The following is a 20,434-nucleotide window of genomic DNA, read 5'->3' on the forward strand; positions in this document are numbered from 1 at the left end:
CCTAATGTAGCTTCTGAAATAGGTTTGCTTCATTAGTGGATTGATATTCAGAACAGAGTTTTTTTTTTCAGGTTCATCTCAAATAAAATACCATTGCCGCAACCTTGATTAGAGAGACACGTTTGGGTCAGAGTGCCGTTTTTATTGCTGCTGCATGCTTTTAAAAGAAGAAACTCTTGAACTCGCAATTTTTGTATGCCAAGTCTTCCTTAATTTTTATGCTGACCACCTATGTCAGTTGAAAGGGGGGTGGGCCATGTAGCTCCTTCCAAGGCCTAATTTATCAATTTGCTTCATGAAACTGAAAAGACTTGCTCTTTTTTGTCTCCTACATAGCTCTGCTAGTTGATGCAGAGAAGTTGGGGCGCATGCATTGAAGAGGTAGGCAAACACCAGACACACACAATGATTTAAAGGAAGCAATTTGTATCCAGCACATAAGTCAAGATTTGTTTGAAGACATATTGGGGGGGATCTGCGTTACCATTCATTTGTTTCTTCCTATAGGATGCTTCTGGAAAGACTTTTGGCAAGCGTGCTCAAACAAGTAATGGAACCAATGCTATTTCTCCCTGCAGCCCTGCTGAGGACAGCAGTCAGCATGCAAAGGGTGACTTTCCAAAGTACCAGGTAATTTGTACATGTCCATGGGCATCTGTATGTATATCTGGATGGTGGATAACAAATGCATAATGCATTTGCATCAATCTCTAAATAATCCACTGGAGATACTTTTGCGAGTTACCTTGTACTGGGAAGTGAACTGCTGAACCATCACTTTAAGACCCTGCTTGAGTATTTATGATCAGTTAGTTCTCATTCTGCTTCTTCCTGTTTGCCAATGCTATATGCGACACCTTTTTCAACACATAAATAACATGAAATGTCTTGCTTTCGGTTACCTGTGCGCTGCGAAGTTTCAGTTGTGCTTAAACTTTAGAATCTGGGTTACAAGAATGAAAAACACTTAGAAAGACAGTGTCCTTTCTATTCAGTGGCTTCACATACAACCAGTTTCTCAAAATTGAACACTGGAGCCATTTTGGTTGCCTTCCGAAGATCATATATTTTTATGGTATTTAGCTGTCATTGAAGCATCCCCCTTCTGGTATCAAGTGCTCTTCAGTTTGTGTAGCACAAGGATTTGGCACTGCAGTTGAGTTTCGAGTTTGCTGTCATTAGCAGGCCAGAACTATGGAGGTCACAGCTCTGACAGAGGAAGTAGGTCACCTTTACTACAGATCCTAAGCCAGGCTCAGGTACCTTCAATATCACCATACAACATCGTTGGTTCTCCTCCAGTGTTCACTGCAACTGTGAAATAGTTCATTAAAGCCAAATGCTTCTAAAATAATGCTTATGTTTTATATAGAACTCCAAATTGCTTCCCCTACATTATCTTGCTAGCCTTACAACAGTCTTTTGAAGTAAAAAATGGCATTCGTTTCCCCATATTGCGTATGAGATAAATGTTGATGAGTAGGTCTGTGCAGGATTTTTTGTTGCCTGAACCTCCTGCCCTTACATAGTTTTTAATTTTTACTTTGAGACACTTTAATCAAATCTCTAGAGAGGTAGCATGCACATTTCCTGAATAATACAACAAATATAATACATCACCCAAATTTAACCAAGGATCCAAACTTATAAAAGCTTTGGTAGGATTGCTACTAGAGATGGGCATGAACCAGAAAAAACCCGAACCATGTGGTTTGTGGTTCATCAAATTTAACAAACCACGAAGTTTCATGAACCTGCCCCTGATTCGCGAACCAGTTCATTTGGTTCGTGAAAACGGCACATCCAGGTCAGAAAATCACTTCCAGGTCAGCAGAAGTCACTTCTGGGCCAGCAGGAGATCTGCAGGAAGTTCATCCCCTGTTGCCTAGGAAACTGATTGATTGGTACCAGGCTGTCTGCAGGGATGAACGAAAAAATGAACCAAATGAACCAGCCTAAAGTTCATGGCGGTTCGTCAGAAATGGGATCTGATGAACCGCTGGTTCGCAAGCCACGAACCGGCCTGGTTCGTGCTGAATTTTGGTTCGTGCCCATCTCTAATTGCTACCACTCTGAAAGTTCAGGTCCCCCAAAATACCGTATTACAAGCCTCTTATAAAAAGAACTGAAGTGCCTCAGTGTATTCTGAGTTTTATCCTGATGGCATGCAGAAGTATGAAAAACCCAAGGCACAGATTCTTTTTTTAAAAAAATGAAAGGGTAAAAACAATTTATAATTTTAAAAATTTGGAATTTCCATGGTAATGCATGTAACATAAACATTTTAAAAATGTAAAAGGCATTGAAAGTTCTCTGTGTGGGAAGGGTAGGCTCAAAAAGTGTAAAGCATAATGCTGAGGTAGAAGGAAGTGAGATCATGTTCAAGCATGTGCTTTAGTCAGGCAGAAAAGTGAGAGCACCTGCACACGTGCTGACTTCCCTGCAGCCTGGTTGCTGGGAAGGAGGACGTTTAAGTCAAGATGGTATTGATTGAATTCAACTCGCCAAACTTTTCAAAGTCTAGTTGAGACTGAAAGAGGATGGCTTGTCTGAGGCCAACTAGTGAATTCATGGGAGGCGTGAAATTTGAACCCAAGGTCTTCCTGACATACTGCAAGCTGTTACCATGGATAATTTTCCTCTTGCATATTTGTCTGTTCCAGCTAGGCTTAAGTTACTGCATAACTGTACTCCAAGATCAGTCGATTTAAGAACAGATCCTGAGACATTTGAAAATAGCATTTTTATACTAGGTATTTTTTTCTTCTTCTTTACTTGTAGTATACTAGGCCAGCTTCTGATGTCAACATGTTGGGAGAGATGATGTTTGGTTCGGTGGCAATGAGTTACAAAGGCTCCACATTGAAAATCCACTATATACGGTGAGTTCGCATCTCTTGTTCCTTGTTATGTCGAAGTGTAGAATTGCTTCTGGCATTACTGAACCACAAATACAATTCTTGATCTTTACAGTTCTCCACCACAGCTTATGATGAGTAAAGTATTCTCCGCCAGAGTGGGCAGTTTTTGTGGAAGTACAAATAGGTAAGACTGGTTTCTTTTTCTGCTTCTGTGTCTGTAGGTAAGCGGGAGGGTCTACACACTTACTGGCTGCATTCAGACATTGGGAGCAGACTTCGGGTTTATTCTCAAGCACATTCCCCTCCCTCCTTCTCCCCTCACATTCAGGGCTGAGTTAAAGACTTCCTGTTTTGAAATAAACCCGCTTTGTTCTACTGAGTTTTAACAAATTACAGTTTTACAAATTACAGTTTATTTCTCGCCTACAAGCCAGGATTGCTAAACTAAGACTAATCATTCAAAACAATAAACTGAGCTCATTCTTTGGAGAGAACAGGGAATACCCCAGTTTAAATGAAGAAGAAGAAGAAAAAGCTCTGCCATGGTATAAGAACCAAATGATGAACTTCGGGGAGTGATTTTTTTCTCATTCAGACATTGGGGTTAATGCTGTCTGTTCATGAGGAGGCAAAAGCTGGGCTAACTGTAACAGAATATGCAAAATCTGTCAAACAGACTGTGGTTATGGCTTAGAACTATAGTAACTTCATGAGAGGGGAGCAGATCAGGTACTTCTCCCTCCCCCTGCAACAAGTTACATTTCTCCACTATTCTTGTACGGTAGCAGAATGTCAGTGTAATGGTAGCCTTGGTCTCTAGAGTGCTGGATATTGCCATAAGGGAAAGGAAGTATCGGCAAAGGCTTTGTGACCCATTATTTTGAAGCATGTTTAAGTAAGGGTAGGTGTGCTTGAGCAACAAAAACCACTACTAATATTTTCCCCCATGCCTTCCTCTCTTCCTGTCTCACATTGTGTCTTACTTGTGTTGGTACAGGTATGACACTTACACAAAATCTTGAATAAGAATGCAAGTGTGCAATGAAATGTGATGTCAAAGGTTATAACAAACTATACTTTACCTCCACATGGGAAACAGAATGCAGATTAAACAGTTTGCAGGCTTTGACAAGGCAGCATTAATGAAATGAATTTGTGAAGGCAGGAAAATGATTGACTCCATATAGGATTTTTCAGATGGTTTTAACCTGGAGGAGAAACAATAAAACTATTCGTCAGCATTGGCTACTTTTTCTCTGTCACATACTAGTCATACCTCTGTTATGTGTGCATATGTGCCATTCTGGTGGGATTCAGCAGTAAACAGAGGGGATTTGGGGATTCCACTTAGGGTAGAAATAAGCATGTGTAGATTCTCAGAATGCGAAATATATTCGCAGTAAAGTATTGCAGCAGGAAAACAACAGTGGGCAAATTCTGTGCTCATTGTCATCGGTACTCCTAAAATGTCTATGGATTCTAATGAACGCAGAGTTATTTTGGATCCAAAAACCAGTGTTTGCTTCTGCTGTCTGTAAATGAGAAATGGCTTTCCAATATTGGCTGGCCAACTACAGACAAACTCTTCAGTGGTAACAAACTTGGATTATCGCCTGACAACTTTCTTGGATGTTCCTTTTTCAGCTTGCAAGGCAGCTTTGAATATATCAACCAAGATCCTCATTTAGTCAGACTGAACTCTAATCCAAATGGTTTGGGCCCCTGTCGTAATGGAAATAATCTAGGTAAACATCTGCAACATTTACAGCCTTTTTTTTTTCCTGCACCGCATACGTTTAGTTTGTGTTTATTCCCCTTACACTGCCTTTTAATCTGTTTTTGTATATTTTCCGTGTTGCATCTTTAGGTGTGTTACAGCTGTGTAGCAACAAACTGCTGCATGGTGTGTCTGAAGGGGGGCCGCTCCGGCTCATCCGGAGTGCTTCTTTCTTCACAGGTTTGTGTGGAATGTTGAGCAGAGTGTGATGTGCCCACGTCTCCCGATTCAGCCTCCTGTGAATTCTCTTGGCATGCGATCAGTAATGGCTCTCTCCAAATGGAAGAGGCTGGGGGGGGGGGTGGCTCTCGTGTTGATTTTTTTTGCAACGCACGATGCCTCTCCAAAGTATCAGGCTGTATTAATTGCATCCTTGTGCAACAGTTTCAGTCATGTGAGTCTGCTAGCTGTACTGCTTAGTGTATTGCTTTCATTCACACATGTGAGCCCTTCCAGTTTTGAGAGCTGTTGTTTTACCTGGACTTACAGTTGATCTTTTTCGGATACGCAGTGTCAATTTATGTTCCTTTCTTCACCTGTGATAGTGCTGGTGTGTTGGACATCTTTTCCAGTCTGGGTAACCCTCCCCCCCTTCCATTAATTCTCTCAAGTGCTTAAATATTTTTGGATATCCTTATGTTACAGTTGATGATTATCTTTTGAAGTAGGAAAAACTACCACCTGATTAAAGGAATGCATGTTAATCTCACATGGGTCACAAATGTTGCATGTTTTTTTAAAATCAACTGATCTTTCTTGCTTAATAGTGTTGGTTTGAATTGGGGTAGCTGTTACCCTTTTGTAAATTTACTGCTGCTCTGCTTAGCGTGGTGATAGAAGCTGGCTGGAAAGGAAGGGAAACTTGTCACTTGGGGCATTTGTCTTTTTTATTACGGACTATTGACAAATTTTAATTGGGGTTGGACTAGGAGCTCTCAGCTGAAAGATAGGGATTGATAACGGAGACACTTCCAGGATTTGGAAGTATGTTGTCAAACAGCCTTGACCTACAGTGAGCCTGCTATTGTGTTCTCGTAAAATAAATATATCAGATTCTCTTCTCCCTCATACACTGCAAAAAGAAAAGATACTCTTCTTTGGAATGCAAAGACTAGAATTGAGCGGTTTTGATACAATATTATTGTGCTAAAAAGTTTGTGTTTAATATCCAGCATATAGCAGAAAAGCAGTTGTTACTTAACTTATATTTCTGCCACATAATATAATCTCTCATCAAAAAAAAAGAAAGGAAAAGAACCACACATTCATATATACAGGGCTTTTTTCTGGGAAAAGAGGTGGTGGAACTCAGTGGGTTGCCCTCGGAGAAAATGGTCACATGGCTGGTGGCCCCGCCCCCTGATCTCCAGACAGAGGGGAGTTTAGATTGCCCTCTGTGCCGCCGAGCGGCACGGAGGGCAATCTAAACTCCCCTCTGTCTGGAGATCAGGGGGCGGGACCACCAGCCATATGACCATTTTCAAGAGGTTCCGGAACTCTGTTCCACCGCGTTCCAACTGAAAAAGAGCCCTGCATATATATCCATATCCTGTGGGCTTTGCATTTTGTTGTGTATTGAAGTATTAAAAAACTCCAAACAACAGATGCACTGAAGGGTTGAGGTCATCTGAGTCTGATGGAAAGGGGAACAATACTGGAAAAACAGGTTTTCCTCCCTTGGAATAACAACTTTGTGGAAAACAGAGTGTGGAGAGGAAAAACTTGGGCTATTCTGTTCACTGTTCGCATTAACAATATAAAATGTGTACAAATTGTAAGGCTGGGAGCAAGCAGCTATGGCGGAGAACAGTTGCTGCTTCAGGTGCCTCCTGCACTAGTTTGAGAGCTCAAAAGTACAATGAATGCGATGCTCACTTGTGTATTTTGTGGTGGGTGCTCACGCTGTCTCCCCTCCCTCCCACAGACTGTCTTTATATCATTCACCTCCAGCAAGTAGTGCAACAAATAGCACAACTGGATATAAACTGCTGGTATGACTGATTTAGAATGCAGACGATTAAGAAGACATTCATTACATCTAAATCATTCTCTCTCTCTCATTCAGCATATAGTACACCTGTTGACATGCCTAGCAGGGGTCAGAATGAAGACAGAGACAGTGGCATTGCTCGATCAGGTATCTATTCCTTTGCTCCTTACCTTCCTTTCTATCATATCGGTGAGAGCCACTTCTGAACCAACGGGATTGCTGTGGACAGGCCTTTCTTTTCTGAGAAAAGAGTTGGTGGAACTCAGTGGTGGAACTCAGGACCGCACAATGACGAAACTTTGGGTCAGCTGGAACAAGGGGAAGTTTTTTAAAGTTTAAATCGCCCTCAGCAAAAATGGTCACATGGCCGGGGGCCCTGCCCCCTGATCTCCAGACAGAGGGGAGTTTAGATTGCCCTCCGCACTGCATGGCACGGAGGGCAATCTCAACTCCCCTCTGTCTGGAGATCAGGGGGTGGGGCCACCGGCCATGTGACCATTTTCAGGAGGTGCCGGAACTCCGTTCCACCACGTTCCAGCTGAAAAAAAGCCCTGGCTGTGGAGAAAATAACGGAAGGAAGACATAATGGTGCAGGTCTCCTGGAGCTCCTTGGAAGAAGGACAGTACCAAAATATTACAGATACCCTCACACAAGATGGCAAAGATTTTAGTAAAATGTGGTCCAACAAGTTCATACTTGTTTTTTCAGTCACCATGAAATTTATAGACTGCTGCTTTGAGTCCTTTATAAATATAGTATAAGTCTAGGACACTAGTAATCTTTTTCATTTTTTCCAGTATTTTTTGTAAAAGTGATTATCAAGGCTTTGTAAAAGTGATTATCAAGGCTTTTTCTTCACTCTTCACTTCCCAACCTATTCTTGATATGCCTTGTCAGCTCAAACTTTTGTGCAGCTTACGTGTTGAAAGTTTACTGTAAATTAATAAGCATGTTGGACTGTGCCAATTTGTCTTATAAATCCTCTGGCATCCTAGTGTCATTTTAGAAAGGCTGACAGAAATTGCAGTTAAAGTCTGTTTGAAAAAACCCATCAGGATCCAGTGGGCTTTGCTCACTGGAGTGATAGAATAGCGGTAGGATCTACCTCAGTATCAGTAGCACCGATACCTTTGTGAAACATCACAAAGAAGTAAACAAGCTTTTGAGACCCCTAAAGCCCCTTCTTCAGGCTGGGTGTAAACCCTTCTCCATTGCCGCAAAAAGGGCAGGGGGACAGTGGGTAGGATTGCTAAATGAGGTTTAGGAAATTCTTGGAGATTTAGCGGGGGGGGGCAATACCAGAGGAGGACAAAGTTTGAGGAAGGGAGGGGATGTGATGCCATCGTGTTCACCTTCTGAAAGTGCCGTTTCCTCTAGGAAATTGATCAGTTGTAATTACAAGAGAACTCCATGCCCCACCTGGAAATTGGTAACCGTACCTAACAATAAGTTAGAGATGCGGAATTGATTCTCGAAGTAGGATGAACTCTTTTTATCAAGTGTGATCTCCTTATGCAGGAGTAATTATTTGTCAGTTTTGTTGTGGTTCTTTCATATTAACTCCATTAAAGTTAAAACTGGATCTCTCTGACAGGAATAAAATTCAGTCTCCTCAGGCCTGAGGAAACAACTTTGTAATTGAACCCCTTAAGAAATGTTATGATGTTTTTACTTTCTTGCCAGCATCTTTGAGCAGCCTTTTGATGACTCCACTGCCATCTCCAAGTTCCTCTTCTAGTAGTTACCAGCGTCGCTGGCTCCGAAGTCAAACAACAAGTTTGGAAAATGGCATTATTCCTCGGTGGTAGGTTTCAAAGGAATGCTCTTCCTAGAACATAATTGTACAGAATCTTGTTTATGTTTAAATGTTTAGGGTACTTCTCTAACAAAAGTCCCTCCAAGAGGATTACAACAAAGTAATGAAAAGAATAATTAAAAATCATCAGTAAACCAAACTAAAAGATTACAGAAGCAATGATTGCAGGAATTAGATGAAATCAAAAAGCATCAAAAGAAGTGATAAAACAAATGAAGTTTTTAACAACTTATGGTTGTTATCGAGCAGGCCTGATGAGTTTCTGTAGAAAGAGAGCTTGTCAGTGCTAAGTCTTCCACCCAAATGTGCTGTTTCTAGGAAACAGTTTTCTTACATTATTTTGTGACACCAGAAACAACGTATTTCCTGATCATCTTAATTTACAAGCGGGGGGTGGCGTGGCCACACACGAAATTTCCTTATACTGAGGCACACCGTTGATCTGCAAAGTTTAGTACTGGCTATACTGGCAGTGGCTCTCCATGGTCTCAGGTACAAGGTCTTTCACGTCACCTACTGCCTGATCCTTGGAGATGCCAGCGATTGAATCTGGAACCTTATCAAGACCTGCGGCACCTTCTGCATTCAAAGCAGATACCCTGTCACTGAGCCATGGCAGGGGTATGGGAGAATAGACCTCCCTCAGGTATCTATGTTGAAAACCTAATTAGTATGAATGATCATGCAGCCAGTTGGGTAACTTTCACATTGCATTAAGTTGTGTTTGTGGAAGCCCCCAATTTACATCATACCCTTGATCTATCCTGGTTCCATATTAGCACGTCTAATGCCCGGTCTTGTAAAGAACACCCCTTAATTCTTCACATTTAAATGTATAATTATTTGATTTAAATTCATTGATGATGGGCGGGGTCTCCTACCGATACAGCATCCAGAAGTTGAGCTTTGACTTTTAACTCGGCATTCTGTAGTCTGTCATTTTGGCGGCAGTGGCTGTCTGTCTGTCTGTCTGTCTGTTTGTTTGTTGGGTTTCTGTCCCGACCTCCCCACAAGTGGGTTCAGGGTGGGTTACAACAATAAAACATATAATTTACATTAACATTCACAATCAAACCATAGCATTTCCAGAAACATTTCCAATTACATCCCAGGTGCTTTGAAATCAGAAGTTCAGAAGCCTAAGTCATTCCTCTTTTTGTATTATCAACTGCAAACTGAGGTGCCAGCTACATAATTAGAGGAATTGTTTTGCAGTGAACTGAATGAAAGCATAATCTGATATGATTAATCAATGGAAATGTTTTTAAACGCAAGCCAGAGCACTGTGGCAGTTCTTACATTAATAAGTTTGTTGTACATGTATCTGATGATTTTGAATAACATCTGCTTCCTGAAGCTATATTTATTACTGAATTTGTAATCTTGCTGTCAGGGGCGGCGGGCTTATTGAGGCCAGGTAGGCAGTGGCCGCAGGCGCGGGGTGCCGGAGGGAGCGCCGGAGGAGGCTCAGCGGTTGGGAGCGCGCGCCACAAAGCACCAGCCTCCTATCCCTCCCACCCCGCGCCGCTGCCGCCGCCAGCACAAGCCCCTGGCCAGGCGCAGCCACCCGAGCGGGAGAGCTCGGAGGCCGCCCGCCGCAGCAATCGGGCCGGCGGCGGCGCGTGCACTCCCGTGATAATGTCACGCGTGACGTCATCACGCAGGCCGGTGCGCGCACGCACGCTCGTGCGCGCGTGGGGGTGCCCGGCCGGCCGGCCACTAGCAAGGTAAACCCTTGCTCCGCCCCTGCTTGCTGTACAACCAAAACCCTCAAAGTAGCTAAAATCTCTTGTAAAGTGCATTTCAGTAGTGATTTTATGGTATTCTAATACTAAACATGACAACCAACAGTGTTCAGGCAGTTTTCCCCCAAAGTTAAAATGGCTTCTGTTGTAAAAAGTCTTCCTGAAGGTTGAAAAATTATTGCTCTGAGGAGATGATTCTACAAAGCTAAAAGTGAGGAAAAGCCAAGTCAGTCCATTTTGTTTGACAACAAGCACATCTGAACTGGGAGCCTATCTTGAGGATGGTTATTTATTTAAAGGTATATTTCAGTCAAAATCCTAGTTATTATTAGGTTCCACTGCCAAAAAGAAAGTATTCTGTCCCCCACAATGCCTTACTAGTTGTGAGATAATGGACTTTAAATGCAGGTACAAAGTTAAATCAGAGTTTGAGGGTTATTTTACTTTTGCCTAGTTTTAATCTGTTGTTCAGGACTGAGTACTGGAGGTGTTTTTTTTTAAAAAAAATATTATTCTGCCCCTCTTCCCCTCCCCCCCCAAACACACCTTGTAGGTCAACGGAAGAGACGTTCAACATGGCAGATGAAAGCTGTGGCCTTAACCCTGCAATGATTCGAAGAAAAAAAATAGCTCTTAGCATCATTTTCTCTCTACCAGAAAAGGAAGCCGCACAGAAGGAGTTCCAAGATTTCTTCTTCTCGCACTTTCCTTTGTTTGAATCACATATGAGCAAGCTGAAGAGTGCAATTGAAATGGTAAGGAGCAAATTGCTGTCTGATGACTACCTCCCATGAGGCACAGGTAGGACCATGTCAAAAAGCCCCCCCCCCAGCCAGTTCTATAACCAAGTAAGAATTTCATTGTAGGTTTCTGTCAAGCCACAATCTTTCCCTAGGTGTCTCACTAGCTCTGAATGTGACATGGAAGTACAGGGAAGACCTACCTCACTTAGCAGGGCTTTAGAAGAGGAGCTCCTCTATGGAGCTTGATGGTAGAGCACAAGTGTTTAAGAACAGAGGGGAAAGGTTTATGCACCAGAACCCACCCCACCCCCTGTCATCAGTTGAGCAGTTGTTATCAGCTGAGCCCTCTTTGTTTTTCTTGTATTCCCTTCACTATTTTATCATGTTTTCATGAAATATATCTCCAGAGTAATGTTCTGTATAAATGGCCAGGCTGTGTACAAATACTAAAGGAGGACGTGTAATTTTGGTCTCTGTTTCTAACACTTAACTTTTTCGCGTTCTTCATTTTCATCTTTTTTTTAACCTGCTTTTGATTACTTTCTCTCCGAGGCTATGATCTCCTGTAGAAAAATAGCAGAAACTAGCCAAAGAGTGCAAGTTTATATCAGCCGTGTCATGGATGCCCTGAGTGAATTCAGGTAAGGTGCTGATACACAGAGAATTTGTATTTCTCCTTCAGGTTCATCCAGAGCTGTGGTCATGTCCCATTTCATGCTTGTGTCCCTAATAATTAATTGATCTACTTTTTCTTCTTGGAGGGTAGATTCTTCTTCTGGGAGGGTAGCTGCACAATTGCACCTTTACTGCCATTTGGCCTCCAGGTAAGTAATGGGCGTGCATGCAGATGCTATGGTATAGATGGCCCATTTTAAACATTGTGGTAATGGAAGAGAGCAAAGAAGAGCAGCAGCGTAACATTTTTATATGAATCTTTGTTTCTCAAAGCTTCTCGTTTTTGCATTTGGGAGTGCAGCAGCAGTGACAGATTTAAGTATGTGGTACGGACTGTATTTTCCTACACAAATGTCAGTAACAGGTTTTATTTGTTTTCATGTTTATCCCACACTTCCTTCAAAGAGGTCATGCCGAAGAACAACAGTCTTCTGTCCTGCAATGGAACCCTTACAACAGCCTGTAAGATAAGTTAGAGTGAGCGACAAACCACAGGAAGGTTGCCCAGCAAGTTCCATGGCAGGATGGGTGTGTGCAGGGCTTTTTTTCAGCTGGAACGCAGTGGAACAGAGTTCCTGCACCTCTTGAAAATGTTCACATGGCCGGTGGCCCTGCTCCCTGATCACCAGACAGAGGGGAGTTGAAATTGCCCTCCGCACCAGCTGGCGTTGAGGACAATCTAAACTCCCCTCTGTCTGGAGATCAGGGGGTGGGGCCACTGGCCATGTGACCATTTTCACATTTTAAACTTTTAAAAAAAAACCTTGTTCCAGCTGACCCAAAGTGACATCATTGTGCGGTCCGGAGTTCCATCACCTCTTTTTCCAGAGAAAAAGTCCTGGGTATGTGAGCCTGAGTATTGCAGACCCCAGTTCACCAGCCTAACTGGTACACTACCCTAGCTCCTTTGCTATCATCAGGGTGTCTGAAAGACAGGGACAAAAGTAGCACATCTTTTAAATCCCTTAATTGTAATCAAAGGCAGACATTTTAATTTCTTTTAATTTCAAATAAGCAGCTTAAATCTGATTCCTTTTTAAAAAATGTTTTTAAATAAACAGAATTTTTGGAAAAAATGAGATGGGCAAGGAAGACTTGGCAAGCACCTTGAGGCATCCGTCAATGAAGGGAATTCACCTAAGCCAGTTGTCCATGAAAGGAGTTCTCCTAAGCCAGCCATTGGCTTGTATGGCAGGGTGGGGGGCATTCCTCTGGTGCTAAGCAGCACTCAGCTGAACCTTAGCAGCTGCACAGCATGGGGGGGGATGTTGGTGAGAGCCAGTTTGGTGTAGCGTTTAAGAGCACGGGACTCTTATCCGGAGAACCAGGTTTCATTCCCCACTCCTCCACTTGAAGCCAGCTGGGTGACCTTGGGTCAGTCACAGCTCCCTTAGAGCTCTCTCAGCCCCACCTACCTCACAGGATGTTTTGTTGTGGGGATAATAATAACATACTTTGTAAACTTCTCTGAGTGGGTGTTAAGTCATCCTGAAGGGCAGTATATAAATCGAATGCTGTTGTTGTTGTTGTTGTTGTTGAGGCTCAGCAGCTCTCCTGTGCTAAACACACATGCTGAGAGAAATGTCTTTGAAAGCTGTTTTATAAGGGACAGGCAGTCGAGGTTTGCTCATCCTTCCTTCACCTCTCCCCCCACCACCCCAGGCACTCGTAGGCTACTTTATAGTGGCACAGTCATTCTTCAGGATGGCTTTACCAGAATAGCTGATAAGAGGAATTGTTGTGTTATCTTGCAGCAGTATGCTCCCCAGTTTCTAAGAGGTCGACGTATCTGTTTAATCTGAGACTAGTCTTAACGTGCAAACTGATCAGAGAATCATTTGAGGGGGGAAACCGAACTATTTAAAACTAGCCTTTTTCACACTCGGCTTTTGATGTAAGAATTCTCCCTCATGTATTCGTACTGTGGTCTTGTGACACCAACAGACGTTTCGCATAATAGCTAAGAGATGGAGCTGTGGCAGTGCCTCATCTGTGCAACAAAATTACTAGGTATCCTTAAGGAAGCCCTTGCTCTCCCCCTCCCCTAAACATCGGCACAAAGTCGTCACCCCACTTACAGGGTGTTTGCAAGGATTATCTGAAGGCAACTGCAAAGTGCTGTGACCTCTCAGAATCATTATACAGACGCTAAGTCCTGTTACCGACTGGTTTCCTCAACACCAAGGGTTCTTCTTGCCATTGTTAATTCTGAAACATTTGCTGAGTTTCTTGTTCTGAAAGCTCCATGTTACCCAGTTCTGTAGCAGCTGCATGACTGGGTCGCTCACAGGTTGCATGCCATCACTCCATCAATCCCAAGCATAAATGTCAACCGCTGATGATCACCGTGCAAAGCTATCACAACTAGTTTAGTCATCTCACCAGAATGTTGATACCATTACAATGTCTGTAAAACGTCTACCATGGGGAAACAAGGGAAGCTTCCAGCTTTTGAAAAGTAATTGTGTTTGGAAAAGGATTTCATACTTTCTCTTGGCTTTGGCGGGTGTTTGATCAGCTGGCCGTATTTCAGCTCATTCTTAAAGCACCTGACTGGGGCTAGAGCCAAGAAAGAAAGGGTGGGGAGAGATTACATAAAAGAGCATGTGAGTCTAAACTGAAAACACAGCATAAACATGCTGTTGAAAGCTGTCTCTGATGGCTTGCTTTCTTCAGCAGCCCAGAGAATCGATGTGTAGAAATGAGCCTCATTATGTTTTGGGCTGGACATTTCCTCTGATTTTTAACAATTGTTTAGTGCACTTGTATGTTGCCTTTCCACCCATCAACATATCAGAATATATAACAAATGACTTTCAGCAATAAAATAAAAAAATGGAAAACCATCAACTGCATATGGAGAACTGTTGTGGTCTCTGTTTTCTCTTTTGAGAGAAGAGATGAAAAGGCATGTTGACAGGAGATGGTGCTTGAGGCTGTTGTGTGGTATTCCATCCACAGTGCCATGTTTTTGCTGTAAACTATCCCTGCAGTTTCTGGAACTCCTGTGTAACGATTGCATGATTTGGGGGGGGGGGGGAGGGATAATTTATGTCTGTTACATATATTTAAAAAATCTGTCATAGCTAGCAGTTGTATTTCTTTTGTTATTGTAACCTCCTACAAGAACCAAGGTGGCTGAAAGTATGTGAGAGTAATGCTTAAATTAGTTCCCGACGGATTAATTTATATCCTACCATTCCAATCTCTTAAGAATAGAAGCTCCCTCCGGCAGAAGAAGCCACTCTTCATTAAAAGAGGCGCTTCCTCTGGATAGCTCACCTTCTGGCAGATGAAGCTTCTACCATGCAGTAGAGCAGAGCGGTAGAATCCAGTCCATTATACTTGCAGAAGTATGATGGGCAAGTGATTGGAAGAAAGAGGAAAGGGCCCTTGGTGTCTCTCCCTGCTTCTCCCTTGGCAGGGCTGGGTGTGGCGCATCAATAGAAAAGTTGCTGCTCCCTCTTTCGCTCTCTCCTGATGTTGAGATGCTGTTTGAGGGCCACTGATAAAAGACATGATCATAAGCATTGTATCTCCTGTGCCAACCACAGATGAGTAATACATAGCGGGCAAACTTTAGGATGTCAGTGGAGCCCCAAATTCACTTCTTCCAGGAAGGTTGAGAAAATTCCCTCTTAATGTTCAAACTGTGAATAATGTAGCCTCTCCTGCTACCATCTGATACAACACCGCCAAATTCATAGGAAGCTTAGTGTAAGTTGTTATGTTCTTGGCACTGTGGTGGCATGTACAGAATAAACATGCTATATGCAATCACCACTTTTTTCTGAAAGAGCCCACACTTGGATTCTGAGCCTCAGGCTCTTTCAAAAGAAAAGGCATTTGCGCAGATCAAGAGGATCGCGGCTGGTGTGTTTGGCCCAGAGGTGCAGACAAATGTAACAATTGAAAAGGGCTGCAGTGGTGTAAGGATCCCGTTCCTCCGTGTCCATCTTGCTGGTCTGATTTGTCATCTAATGATGCGATTTGTGGACCCAGCATAATGGTTCTTTGAGAGCTGAGGAGTTTTCCCTCAACACAGAGGAGGTCAAAGCAATCTTTTATTTTAAATTATGAGTACTTTTTAATCAACAGCTTTGTTCTTGGGCTCTTCTCTTTTGGCAGAGTGACAGTCTGGAACTTGTATTCAGTTCCAAGGATTGCAGAACCTGTGTGGCTCACGATGATGTCTGGTGCTTCAGAAAAGAACCAGTTGTGCCAGCACTTCCTTAAGGAATTCACTACTCTGATAGAACAGACCAGCAAAAACCAGTAAGTCACGTTTCCTCCTGCTTTGCTCCACCAATTTTGTTTGGAAATGGCAACTATACCGTCGTGCTCCTTATTTTGTTTGTGACTCTCTTCTCCATAGGTTCATAGCTGCTTTATTAACAGCTGTGCTGACTTATCATCTGGCCTGGGTCCCTACGGTGATGCCGGTTGACCATCTCGCCGTCAGAGCCTTCTCTGTGAAACGGGCTTCTCCGTCGGTGAACATGCTGGGAAAGTCACATCCTTACAACCCACTTTGGGCACAGCTTGGTCAGTGAGAAACTTTCACACCAGATTTTTTTAAAAAACCCAATCTGGATAACTTCAGATTTCTTTAATCCATAAAATATGTTAGCGCGTGTACATACAAGAAGTGTTTAGATACATTGGGTTGGGTCCAGTGCAAAATTTCTACTTGTTCTAGAGCTCTTGCATGAACAAAAATGTGAGAAATAGCCATGTGCACTAAGTCAGACTCATTGTAGCCCTGTTTGCATTTCTGCTTGCACAAGATCTTGTGTAACCAATTTCTGAGCACTATAATATATAGGAAGGCAAGTACTTAGTGTTGTACAGGACCTTGTACAAGTGGAACTGTGCTAAGTCTGCTCATGTTTCCGCTTGTGCATTGCTGCACAGGATAGAGAACCACATTTAAAATACTTTCCAATAGTATGCAATAAGACAAACCCATATAAAATTTCTGGATACATGATAATATACTACATTCCAAACAATTCAAGAGCTACTTGGAAGAACACCCATGAGCTTGGATAATACTGAGTGGGTTTATGGACTCCCATTTGGGAATATCAGTACGGCACCTATTAAAATCTATTCAGAAGAATCCAGGTACATGCTTGCTGAAGAGCTGTTTAAAGCTCAAAGAATTGCATCTTGCAAAAATATTTTTAAAAATCCAGTGACACCTTAAAGACTAACAAAATTTCTTCCAGCGTGAACTTTCCTCAGAAGTATCTTGTAACCAGGAGTCCACTTATACATTATCATTGTATATCATTGCGGTATCTGAAGAAAGGAGCTTTGGGTCTCAAAAGCTCATACTCTGAAAATCTTGCTGGTCTCTAAGGTGCCACCAGACTCCAATCCTGCTCTTCTACTGCAGACCAACACGGCTGCCTACCTCAAACTACACAATATGTTATCCACATGGCGATACCACTGTGTGAAGTATATGGTGCCCTCTAGTGGTTACTGAGTAGACTGCAGGCTACATAATTAACTTTTATTCCTTTGTGCGGCCATAGGTCAGATGGCCATAGGCACAAAATCTATTGTGCAAGCAATAGATTTTGTTCAGTACCTGAATAAATCAGAGGTGGATCTTTCAGTCATGAGTAGCATGAGCTCTGTTGACAGCTCTGTGTATAGCCAGGTAATCCAGGGGAAAAAAGAGAGTGACACATTTGGTAGATCAAGTCAGCATCCCAGTGCTGAACTTGACTTTCTTGAAGAAGAAGAGCTTCATACCTATAAGGACCATGTGGGTGATTCCAAGGGTATAGTCTTGAAGGCTCAAGTACACCTGAAACTCCCTTAAAATGAGTTGGACCACTGGTCCATCAAAGTTAGTATTGTCTACTCAGACTAGCAGTGACTCTTTAGAGTCTCGGTAGAGGTCTTTCACACCTGTTACTGATCCTTTGAAGTGGAGGCACTGGGAATTGAACCTGGAACCTTCTGCTTGCAAAGCCAGATGCTCTACCACTGAGCCATAGGCTCTCTTTAATGCTGCAGCAACCTTGAGGAAGCTAAGCAAGTCTGGGTCTGATTGGGGTCCTGGGTGGGAGAATTTTTGAGTGTCCTATGTATGTTGTCTGAAGATACTTTGTGGGATATCAATGCAGTAGAAAAATAGACCAAAAGCCAAAGGGTGATCTGAGCAGAAGGTCCAGGTCAAGGCTCCAGTTGCATTCTTTGCTAAATTGTGCAAAATATATTTTGGCACAATTAATTCAGCTTCTTATTTTTCAAAGCTGAAAGGCGCAAAGTGTATATATCTCTGCTAATAATGTGGAACGAATATTTCCAAAAAGAAAGCAGATCACATAATATAAATGGAACACCATGGGTACATTCTAGCCAAAATTGAGCATCTCAAGGTCCTAACGAGTTCAGTGGTAGAATTAAGCACATCCTTTCATTTCTCCTATTGAAGTCAGAGGGACTTCAAAGGGCAAAACTTTATCTGAGTCATGTTCTGAGTTTTCTGTTATGTAAGCGTGGTTGTTACAACAGTGATATTACTGTTTATGTCTCTTTTTTTACAAATTAAAAAATGCTGAATTTAGTAAGTCAGAACACACTGGCATATATTGATCAATATTGTCTACTGTGGCTGGCAGCAGTATTGTAGCACTTTTCCTAACGCCTGTTGCCCAAGATCTTGTATCTGGAAAGGCTGTGCATTAAATCCGAGACCTCATGTGTGAGTCACATGTGCTCTGCCATTGAGCCATATCCCTTCACTAGGAATGTGCCCCAGGTCATGGTGGTGAAGGTGCTGAACCCTGACCACTAGAGCACCACAGGGGTAGGTGCTGGATTTCAGATCACCTGTTCTTTATGTGATCTTAGACCATTCGGAGTAGTAACACATAATTTTTCTTCTACTTTGTATAGGTGACTTGTATGGTGCTATAGGGTCTCCTGTCAGGATGACACGGACTGTGGTGGTTGGGAAACGTAAGGATTTGGTTCAGCGCATACTCTATGTTCTCACCTATTTCTTACGGTGCTCTGAGCTACAAGATGACCAACTGACTTTGAAGGGGAAAGACAGTGAAGGAGAACATGCCCTAAATGGATGTAAGATCACCACAGCTCTGGAAAAGGGAGATGTTGAGGAATCTGATTATGTAGTAGTCACTGTTAGAAAGGAACCTGCCCTTGTGCCTCCTCTTCTGCCTCAAAAGAATACAAGTAATTCTTCTTTGGGACACGAGAGCTGCATTGAGCCTGCAAGGTGGAAGGAAAAGCATGAAGGGATGAGTGCCGAGCAGAGTTCTGAGGTATATTCCTGTTTGTCCAAAGTAGGCTCTCCTAAAGGAAACATGGAGGGGGTTAACAAGGGGAAAACTATGGCCAGTTCAGAAGCTATATTCGGAGGGCGAGCTAAATTGGAGAACTTAACCATAGAAAGAAATGACAGCAGCTACTGCAAGGAAGCGGAGCCGCTGCTTGGCGATGCATCTTCTGCACAGTTTCCTGGGAGGGTTGGTCAAAGGTGCTCTCACTTGGAAAAAGTTACCTTCCACATTGGAAGCTCCACCTCTCCAGAGTCAGATATAGAAACCCAAAGAAAGGAGATGAGTGAATCACTGGGGAAACTCAGGAGTAAAAGCAAATCTCCATGCTTGGCGCCAAGTCCATTGCGGGTAACAGCCCAACGAGAAAAATCTGACTTCTCCTTTAAGCCACGTTCCAGGCAGAAAGTGAGTAAAACACGAGCGCCAACTGCTCCTCGGGTATCGGGTCGGCTCCCTGTCCCTTCTGACAGCAAAATCAAAGCAATGCATTCAGCAGAACTGGGGGAAGCTAAAAGTACTTGCTGTGAAAACCTTGCAAGCGGCACTCCTGACGGTGATGCAAAGAGTTCCACCGATGGTCATGTTTCTAACCAAGCGGCTACTGTGGCTGGCCCCTGTGGAGGCACTGGAAGGAAGCATCCTTTCAGACTGGAAGAGAACATTCCTAGGAACGAGAGCTCAGACAGTGCCCTGGGAGAGAGTGACGATGAAGGCAGCAGCGCATGTAGCCCAGATACACAGCCTCAGAGCTTGAGCACTCATAGGCCTGAGGAGCTCTCAGAAGTGGAGCTTGCTTTGCCAAGGTAAAATGTTTTCTGCAGTCCATAGAATTTTGCATCGTCCTGTAGCAGCATTTGAATGTGAAGGTAATGGAATGATGGCCAATTTAGACCAAATCAAGTCAGCCATTTTCATTATGTAGCCAGCTTTTCGGATTCTGTGAAAGCTGGTTGAGAGCAGACTGCTGCACCATTTAAGTTTAAAGTTATAGATAAATTTAGTTGAACAGAACACAACGCCTCGGTTTTTGTCTCTGTGCTACATACATTGTTACCTTAGCTACAGAAATTATTGCTGTTATTCAGTCTATATTAATAGGTGGATTTTGAGAACTGCTACAGAGCACAGATGTCTCAGTGCAAAATATTTCTGTGAGGACAGAAATGGAGACAACATAGCTGGATTTGCGGCTGCCGTGGATTTGGGTAAAAGTAGATCTGAAAGTATGATAACTACATGCTAGCTGATGGCCTAGCTGGTAAGGTGGAATGGTTTGCCTTGCGATGGACTTGGGCAGCCCTCTGGCTCACTGCGTACAGGATGATGGGAGAAAACCAGCACCTAAGTCCATCTTCCAAATATTCCCACATTTCAGTTTGGAAGATGCAATGTAAACAATTGAGAGTCCTAGAGTAAATGTGAATCAAAAGCCATGTAATAACTTTTATTAAGATCAACCACAGTAATGCAAAACTGTATGCAAGTTTCTCATTTCCCCAGA

The 20,434-nt window shown here is 42.9% G+C and overlaps 1 protein-coding gene across 4 annotated transcripts in view; it reads left to right on the forward strand.

Annotated features, from left to right (window-relative positions):
- FNIP2 (folliculin interacting protein 2) overlaps positions 1-20,434 on the forward strand; it is a 65,254-nt gene that overhangs the window by 36,994 nt on the left and 7,826 nt on the right. For 2 of the 4 annotated variants that reach the window (XM_054989591.1, XM_054989589.1), the window contains exons 3-14: positions 508-630; positions 2,782-2,882; positions 2,974-3,045; positions 4,506-4,606; positions 4,729-4,818; positions 6,704-6,775; positions 8,313-8,433; positions 10,744-10,945; positions 11,486-11,574; positions 15,737-15,883; positions 15,984-16,153; positions 18,527-19,736. In XM_054989591.1, the coding sequence (XP_054845566.1) occupies positions 508-630; positions 2,782-2,882; positions 2,974-3,045; positions 4,506-4,606; positions 4,729-4,818; positions 6,704-6,775; positions 8,313-8,433; positions 10,744-10,945; positions 11,486-11,574; positions 15,737-15,883; positions 15,984-16,153; positions 18,527-19,736 (2,498 nt within the window). Of the gene's footprint in view, positions 1-336; positions 382-507; positions 631-2,781; positions 2,883-2,973; positions 3,046-4,505; positions 4,607-4,728; positions 4,819-6,703; positions 6,776-8,312; positions 8,434-10,743; positions 10,946-11,485; positions 11,575-15,736; positions 15,884-15,983; positions 16,154-18,526; positions 19,737-20,434 lie in introns of all 4 variants that reach the window. The other 2 variants (XM_054989592.1, XM_054989590.1) reach the window with 2 other exon arrangements.

Source organism: Eublepharis macularius, chromosome 10 (genome assembly GCF_028583425.1).
Source record: "Eublepharis macularius isolate TG4126 chromosome 10, MPM_Emac_v1.0, whole genome shotgun sequence".
NCBI lineage: Eukaryota > Metazoa > Chordata > Lepidosauria > Squamata > Eublepharidae > Eublepharis > Eublepharis macularius.